General features: G+C 37.8%; 1 protein-coding gene across 1 annotated transcript; it reads right to left on the bottom strand.

Annotated features, from left to right (window-relative positions):
- IDH1 (isocitrate dehydrogenase (NADP(+)) 1) lies at nt 1–8,743 on the bottom strand. Its single transcript, XM_053471677.1, has 9 exons — nt 8,615–8,743; nt 6,892–7,014; nt 5,041–5,332; nt 4,230–4,335; nt 3,289–3,466; nt 2,751–2,902; nt 1,525–1,665; nt 1,258–1,420; nt 1–1,101 (listed from the first exon to the last, which is right to left on the bottom strand). Exons 2-9 carry the CDS (start codon nt 7,011–7,013, stop codon nt 1,008–1,010), a joined length of 1,248 nt encoding a protein of 415 aa, XP_053327652.1. The 5' UTR covers nt 7,014; nt 8,615–8,743; the 3' UTR covers nt 1–1,007.
- Between the last annotated feature and the right edge of the window lie 866 nt (nt 8,744–9,609).

Below are 9,609 nucleotides of genomic sequence, written 5' to 3' on the forward strand. Positions count from 1 at the left end.
TAATTATGAAATTGATTTATTAAAAAAAGACATGCCTATGTATAAAAGCAGACAATTGCATTTGACCGTTTGCAGATTTAACAATGATGCCGAAATGAAAATGTTGCTATTTAGTGCACTGGTTGCTATACCATTTAGTTTGAGTTGCAGAAACATCCAACTGGTTTGCGGCTGAGTTGAGGGGATATGATAGATCACAGGCTATCTGTGACAATCTGTAATCTCTTCATGTCTCATTTAATAGACCAACAAAAGTCTTAGCGTTTCTTTTCTCCAGCGAAAAACATGATTTTTGTGATCCCTAAGATAGGGAGTTCTACATGCCTGTAGGTGATTTGTGGCACTCATGGCTATAGATGCCTAAAACACATCGAGGAACAATTTGGAATCCCTATCTGGAATACAAATATTATGCACCACCTAAAGACTGGCGCTAAACCTGCAAGAATAGGACGGACAACACTGTGGTTGGCTTGTGCAATAAGCGGTGCAAGTTCTTTAATGCAAAGCCCCGTTAAAGTATTCAGTTAGCGGATCTTGTTAGCCATTTAGGATTCTGCAAGATATGCAATATGATGTGCATGCCATTATGTATAGGGAGCGTCAAATATGAAAGTTATGGCATTAATCCCTCTTTTCTTTTATTTGTGTTCCATCTAATCTAACCAATATTGGTCTGTTTCTCAAAACTCTAGGTTCAACACGCAATTAACTGTGCAGTTATACAGCGTGTCTATCAAATTAATGCCAATACAACTTCAGTCATATATGCACATAGTAGTATTCATTTGAATGTGTGACTGCATCGCTAACATTTTTTGGAGGACATCCGGCTGTGGAAACGCAACCAGAAATTGCCATTTGGCACAGTGATTACCAATTATTAGGGTTCAAGACACAGAAGACTAGCACTTTCCCTTGTGAGGCTAAGATAAAGGTCCTGTTGGATCCTGTAAACCAAGGGTAAAAAACAGGGAACCTGAGTGTTTTCTTCTAAGACTCTGCTATTACAACTTGGGCTGAGCACTAAGTTTCAGCTGCAGATTTTCAGCCAGTTTATCCAGGAATTCAAAGGTGTTCAAGTAGTCGGATCGCTGCACGCTGAAAGAGACCAGGAGACACGTATTACTTTTCTAAAGAAACAAATATTTGTATAATATATATGAAAACCTCCCGAGGTGTGTTTTGGGTAGACAGTTGAGATGCTCTGCCCAACTCTCCTCAACAAAGATCTGCCTAGAAGCTGCAGTCACTTACTTTGGTAAACCTTTAATGCAAGCAGCAAGGTCCTTGGTCATGAATCCAGCCTCGATTGTTTCAATGCAGACTTCTTCCAAAGCCGCGGCAAAGTTCTTAAGTTCGGGGTTGTTATCCAGCTTTGCCCTATGGTCCAGTCCTCGAGTCCATGCAAAGATAGATGCTGAAAGAATGTATATGTATTAGTAAAGTAGATACAACTTGTGTTAAAATGCTTGAATACAATAAATTATTGCAAGGGTTTTTTTTTTAAGCAAATGCACTTACCAATGGGATTGGTGGATGTTTCCTGCCCTTTTTGGTGCATCCTGTAGTGACGGGTGACAGTGCCATGGGCAGCTTCAGCTTCTACAGTTTTCCCGTCGGGGCAAATCAAAACACTGGTCATCATCCCAAGAGAACCGTAACCTACAGGACAAAACGCATTTGTCACCTTCGCTCTGTTGATCAAAGCAGATCAATGACGTACCAGGCTTGTACAATGCTACATTTCCCAATCTCATTATATATATATATATATATATACACACACACACACACACACACACACACACACACACACACACACACTATGTAGAAATGCCCTAGATTTTGAAAGAAAAGCTAATTTTCTCCATTAACATAAAATGGATCAGAAATACAGTGTAAACATTGTTAATGTTGTAAATGAATATTGTAGCTGAAAATGGTTGATTTTTATTGGAATATCTTGATAGGGGTGCAGAGGCCCTTTATCAGCAACCATCATTACTGTGTTCCAATGGCACATTGTGTTAGCTGATCCATTATTCAGTTTAAGAGGCTAATTGATCATTAGAAAACCCTTTTGCAATTATGTTACAGCGAGAAACGTCCTTGTTTTTCCATGAAAACTGTGTGACCCAAAACTGTGATATATATAAATATTATATATAATTGGTTCATCAAATTCATTTCTTCTGCAATATAACTTAATTCAGTTAAAATTTTGCTTTATCTAAGAAACTATTAAATTAGTCTGAATATAAGTTGCACGCTCTGCAAAACGCCAAGCAAGCTTTTGATAAATGCTGGCAGATATCTTTGCCACTATTGAGAACGATTAGTTGAGACCTTAACCCTTAGGTACACCCAGCCACTAGACGGTGAATGCCACTGTTCAAAACATGTGTAGCTCCTTTCAGTGGGTAGCTGACCGGTAATTGAAAACAATTAACTATAAAAGGGCCTTTAGCATTAATAATATATTGGGGAGGTTAGATAAATATCAGAAACAGAACAAATACATTTCGTACACAATCTAACACTTCTTTCCCAATGGAATTTTCTGCTGTAAAAAATTATTGATCTAAAAAGGGAAAAGTTTTAAACTAATGTATCAATCTGGATCACAGTATAAAGGGATATTAAAATGCTTAAAAATAAAGTAAAGTTAATACTAAAATAACTTGACATAGAAATATACATATGGGATTTACCAATGGATTAATGCAAACTTTCTGACCATATCCCACCTTGTGCAACTGAATCGGACTGTACATCGCCATCGTAGTTTTTACAGGCCCAGATGAAGCCACCTTCTGATTTCAGCGCCTGTGCCACCATGTCGTCAATAAGTCTGTGCTCATACCATATCTTCTTCTCTTCAAACTGGGACCTGTATTCCCTGTTGAAACAGAATACACACTATTAATAAGTAGGTCTTTCACATAAGTGTTCATTACTCGAGGTTTTCTTTGCAAGACAACACTGGAACTTCATCTGGAGCCATAAGATGACAAATTCCATTGATTGCTATGGTAAGTGCCCTACAATGGTTACCATTTTTTTGACTTGATACGTGTGGCCATTTGTGTTTGGAGCACAGAGTTCTTGGAACAATGACTACATCTGTACTGTACGAATGTACTTCAACACATGAGGTTCTCCAACTCCCATTTTATCTTTACAGTCAGAGGAACCCCCCCCCCGTGATGTCAAGCATAGTATTATGGTGCATTAGTGCATAATTAGATATATTACACATATACATACAGTCACACACACACATACTTCTCATAGATTTCCTGGAAAATGTCTTTGAAGCGTCCGTCATATTTCTTGAGGATGGTGTTCTTTGTGCTCATATAGAGGGGCCAGGCTTTAGCCAGAGCCATCTGGAAGGAACTGTGAGCAAAGTCTCTGATGGATTGGTCTGTGTTATACATTCCCAGGGCAACTCCTCCACACTCTGAGAGAAACGGAAGAGAAATAATCACCATTTATGTTAATGATTCTTTAACATAATCATTTCTTTTATTCTACAGACGGAAACATAGCATTGGTTGCCACATAAGAACAATTTGCCCATCTAGGCTGACCAGTTCTCCTGATGAAAGGACTCAAATCAGTCCTTGGTCTTGTCTTCTTTACACTTCATCTAACCATCTATTTGTAGATTATGACATCTTGTTCTTACATTCCCCTTCTTTTTAAATCATTTTTAAAATGTTTCTATCCTATCTCTTCTTTCCTCCATGTTATACATATCGAGATCTCTAAAGCTTTGCTGGCAACTTTTTTCCTGCAAACCCTTCACCTTGGTGCCCAGATTTGAATAATTTGGGGAATTATTTTTTTTTTTTTTTTTTTTTTTTACTTTGTGTTCCAGAATTTGACAGCAGAGGGCATATAACAAAACAAATAAATCAGCAAAGCCTTAAAGGTACAGTTATTACAATGCTGTAGAAGGAGAATACATAAACATTCTATAAAACAGAGACAGAATTCACAGTGAATGGCGTTTGTTAGAACTTTAAATCTACAAATAATTCTTTCAACAACAGCAAGATAGATATTTAAATAATTCATATACTGTACTCTGGTAACTGCGGTAGCTGGTTATTTAAAGCGAACTCTTATTTTTCCCCAAACTGATCTTTCCAACTATATTTTTGACATTAGCAGACATGAAAAGTAATACTTATTAATTTATTATTTATTTAAAATATTACCTTCAAAATTGTGGACAACGTATTTAATAGGTTCCCCACCATTCTTTGGAGTGAATGAGATTTCTACTGTTCCAGGTCCAGGGACTACAAAGTCAGTCGCTCTGTACTGTAGAAGGCATAAGGAACATTATCAAGTGGCATTCAATGACCTAAATATAAAAATAAACACTTTTGTTGCATTTCTACTGCTTTAGAAAGCAGCATTTCGGAGATTGGCTTTGCAAAGCAGACTACATGTATTTATGCATTTAGTGAATTAACTCATAGAACTGAAGGTGGATAGAGGTATATCTCAAATCATGATGATTACATGTTACTATGTCCTTAAAACGGACCAGTGATGTCATTGTTCTACATGACTGATGTAATCAATTTATTTTCATTGATCTCTGAAAAATTGGACACAAATGTCCCAACGTCTTTCTTCCTCAGTCGCAAACAAATATATACTGCCTCTTACGTGCCGTCAATGGAATGACACAATGTTTCTGGACTTTGAAGACTTTAGTAATTTGTTCTTTCATACAACAGGATAAAGTTCAAAACTGGAAGTAATATGTATTTTTTCCCCCCCAATACTAGTTAGACTTTAAAGGAAATCATTAATCAAGGTATGCAAACTTAGCTTTTTCAAGGATTTACAGGGCAACTTTCAGGTTAACAAACCAAAAAAAAAAAAACCAAACACACCTTTATTTGTATCACACAAAAAAAAAAATCAACTTAGCACAACATAACGTTTTCTAAACTGTGCTACTTTGTATCAACAAAGGTCTGTGACAAAGCTTCTAGCCTAGTTTTCAAATCTCACCTGATCCCCATATGCATGACGACCAATGATGATGGGCTTGACCCATCCAGAGACGAGCCTGGGAATGTTTTTGCAGATGATGGCCTCTCTGAACACTGTGCCACCAAGAATGTTCCTAATGGTTCCATTTGGAGACTTCCACATTTGTTTCAAGTTGAACTCCTCCACTCTCTTCTCATCTGGTGTAATGGTGGCACATTTGATGCCCACATTGTACTTCTTGATGGCTTCTGCGGCTTCAACGGTAACCTTATCATCAGTGGCATCACGGTTCTCCATGCCAAGATCATAGCTTGGCAGGAAAAATAAAAGGGTGATAAGCGAGTATAAAAATAAAATAGGTTATATCACAACTCCTAAGTATAGCCCACTTCCACAACTATTAAAGCATCATATTTTATTTATAGTATGAATTCACATGTAAAAATACATAAGTGATTGTGCTTTTGGTATAATTAGTATAATGATTTTGGATATGGTTTGTTTAAAAGCTGGGATGAGTGGCAAAGGGTGACAGAATTATCATATTTAAATAATCTCCTATCCCGGATTTCTCTTTCTTCTGCTTATCCCATTCTTCTGAAGGATGCCTGGACCAAGCAACAATAAATAACAGCTTAACAAAAGGGGAGAGGAATAAATCATGTAGATCATAAGAAAACGAGGTTTAGACCACTGTTCATTATCCACTATGATTCTGTTTGTCATACACGATGGTGATATACGGTATTTATTATACAGTTGGCAACGTAAAGCTGCATCGGAATAGCACCATTTAACACACTCTGGTGGAGGAGAGGTCAGGAACACTGCGATCTAAAGCCCTGCAGAGAATTCCTCGACACAACTAACCTTTCCATTCAAATATGACTCATGGGTCATTCCCCTTTCATAGACATCGTACGGTAGCCTTTTTACCAAGGGCACTGGGGAAATGTGTCATTTATAAAAACTTAAATGGTGTGTTTCTGTTCTTGCAAATTGCTGCAGTAGACTGTCCCTTTAAGCAAGAATGACTATACAACAACTAATAACAGATTGCAACAAAATCAGACATTGGTTTTCTAGCTTGAAATGAACTCTTTTCCCATGGGACTGTTGTGAGATTCTACGTATAGGGTTTATAAACCAGCACATACTGCACTGGAGAAAAGGAATGCTAAGAGCACTGATCAGCCAAAGTGCACACACAGCATGAGCGTGCACGTGTGTTTTCTAAGCACGTAGGAACTGGTAGCCCCAGCCCGTGACCTTTCCTCTACATCCAAGGATATTTCAATTCATGTTTCTAAGGAGCTAATGCAATACATCTACCAGAAAAGCTGGTTCTTGTTTTCAGGTCAAAGTCTGCTTGGATAGGAGAACAAGTTAGATGGAGCAAAGGGCGATTCTTCTGGACTACGACTCAAACTGAAGGTACCATTGTCTTTCTTATTCATAAGCAGCTTGAAAAACACATTAATCTTGGTAGCATTGTAGAGGGTTTACAAAAATACTCAATCCAGCCCTGCAGCAAAGGCTCCCTTTCAAAGCCTGATATGTATTCCACAGTTAGCATAATATATACAGTGTAGGAAGGAAGAAAAAAAGACTATACTATAGTATAAACTTATTTTGATAAATAATAAGATAACGTGGCTGAGTCCCGAACAGCAGCTGTAAAAGGATTTGCTTTGACCACATTTAGCTTCTACGAGCAGCTTTCAAAACAGTTCCCCCTGAACTTTGCAGCGTTCAACACACTAAGTGACCTTGCTAAATTAAGCTAATTGCTCATATTTCAAACCATTTCATCCAGGACAGCCATTTATTGGATGGAAACAGTATTTGACAGCAGATAGGAACTATTACCTGTGCAGATCCAACTCTACATAGGGCAAAACGAGCTTCTCCTTAATCAGGTCCCAGATTACCCGAGTCATTTCATCTCCTTGCATCTCCACCACGGAGCCACCTTGGATTTTCTTAGACATGCTGTACAGTAGAAATAAGAGGGAAAAAAACTAGAGTTGACGGGATGGCAAAAAGGTAACCCTGAACAATAAACCTTGGGTAGCTTATTTTACATTATAAGGCTAGTTAACATGTTAAGATGGGATTTCTCGGATAACTATAATGGGCAGAAGCACACCTAAAAGCCAAACTTGGACAATTGGTTTCTCTAGCATGCATTTATTATTTTTCAGTAAAATAGATTACTTTTCAAAGTCTTGGCTCTTTCTTAGGATGTATATACACATCCAGTCATATATTCACGCTTTAGTGTAATGTTGCCACCTGAGCCATCCTTTAGATTGATTTGAGTGACAATATTGTACAATGACCTCTTCTTATGGATATGCTACAAATAATCGCTGAAACGACGAATGGGCCATTCAATTCCAATGTGTGACTCTGCGGTTTTCTGGATAAGGATAATACTAGTGCTCAGATAAGATTAGGCACAAGGCCATTTCTCACTAAGTATGATCTCAGATTAGGGTCATAAATGTTATTATTCAGTGTGCCGTAGAGCAACGCTACAATGGTAAACACTAGCTTAAATGCAAACATTGTGTTGTTGTAAAATCAGCAGAAAATGTTTACAAATAAAATTAACTAAACTAAAATGTTATCCTAAATATTGAACTTGGTTACATCAACAATTATCAACAGGTCACAGATCCACATATATCTCAGGAAATATATTCCTTACATATTCCTCTAACCATGCCATCTCAACCAAAAATGTCCCTCTTTGGCCATATGCAATATCTAGTTTGTGGAAGGGGCCCATATACTATACACAAATTATATATATATATATCTATACACAGAAAATAGATTATTATGTAACATTCTCTGCTACAAGGACTTGGAATCAGTTAAGACTATAGTACATATAGTGGATAATGATAAAACCCAGCACTTAGAATATCAGAATAAATAATTTATTAGCAGTGATATACAGTGATGAAGTATGTTATTTTATAAATGGTGGTGTACTGGGTTATAGACATCTTGGCACTGCTAATAAATGATCATAAATTCTATAAGGTACATTGGGAAATCTGAGGCTCAAATTCCAGGATCTGGAAAGAAGAAGAGGTTATGCAGTCCACAGATGCCATGGCAGGATGACTTGGCTATTTACAGCCTAACGAATGAATGAATGTGGCCGAAATGTCAACGATTTGGAGGAACAGATTACGGGAATAAGTGAAGGGCTTCGTATGTAAAATGTATGATAAACTTAAAAACATCGCAAGACTGCATTAGACATCTATTGTTTCAAGGCAACCCATTTTAATACATTTGTTCTTCACTGTATTACGGGCTCATATTCTATTTAGCTACAACCACCATGATTGCATTAAAATTAATTGCATATGCATCACCGGTGGTTTATAACTAAGATTTAGGGTTACTGTATAGAATTATCAGCATGATCTCATTAATTAAATACAAGTTGTGAGAACACGGGGGATCTGCGGTTAATTTGCTGCAAAGATCGGTTTTTACTTGTTAAAAGGTACATCTGCACATTGAGACAAAGGGGTGGGGAGTGGGCAGTGGGCTCTACTGACTGCGTTACCTGACAGCTGAAGGTTGTACAATGGCTGATCGGATCACCGGCTACAGACAACTCCTCCAAAAGGCACTGGCTGCACAACAAGGAAGCCGCTACACGGCTTTCTGACTACGCCACGCCCAGTTAACCAGCTGATCCTGCTCTAGCCAATGACACTTAAGCGTATGATCGCTCTGTGAGCAATCAGATCTCCCCACGCAAAAGGGCAGGACTGCAAGGTGGCTGTTGTTTTCTCTGTGGGAAGCGCCCATCCATCGAGCTGGGTGGCAATGACACAAGAGTGTGCTTTAGTGTTAATTTGGGGAAAGAAAGTCGAAGGAAGAATTGATTCCTGGATTAACCAACTATTAACTTCATGGCTTTTGGTGAGCCACGACTCCCATCATCCTCAGCAAGGCCATAAGACCATCACTATTTGATTTGTACAATAAAATATATTAATGACACATTTATTATAAGATTACTCAAAGTGAATATTATTTTCAAATTAATTTTTCTTTCCTATAACCAGGTAAAAGAAAACGCATATTTTAAATTGGCAACGGAGCATTAAATACACTCATTGCACACCTTAGTGGACTGGAGACCATCGAAAAAAAACCAAACTCATTTCTCTATTCAATATATATATATATATATATATATATACTAACATGCAACATGCAAACGTACCCCCATTCACTCTAACATTATACACATACAGCTCACCTCTGACATTGTAACACTCACAGACACACCCACACATTGATACCAAACACTAACAAACACACTCATGCTTAAATTATATACGGTACTACATATATCTACATGCTCTAGCCTATTGCCATACAGTAACACACACTAGCACAAAACACTCATACGCACATGCTAACTCTATACAATAACACACACTCTACCACATACATACATACATGCTTACACACGCTCTCTCCCATCATCTGTTGCCAGCTCTCCATCTCCTTCTTACCTCACATTAAGCTCTCCCTTAACTGCAGTTC

The sequence above is a fragment of the Spea bombifrons genome, chromosome 7 (genome assembly GCF_027358695.1).
Source record: "Spea bombifrons isolate aSpeBom1 chromosome 7, aSpeBom1.2.pri, whole genome shotgun sequence".
In the NCBI taxonomy this organism is placed as follows: domain Eukaryota; kingdom Metazoa; phylum Chordata; class Amphibia; order Anura; family Pelobatidae; genus Spea; species Spea bombifrons.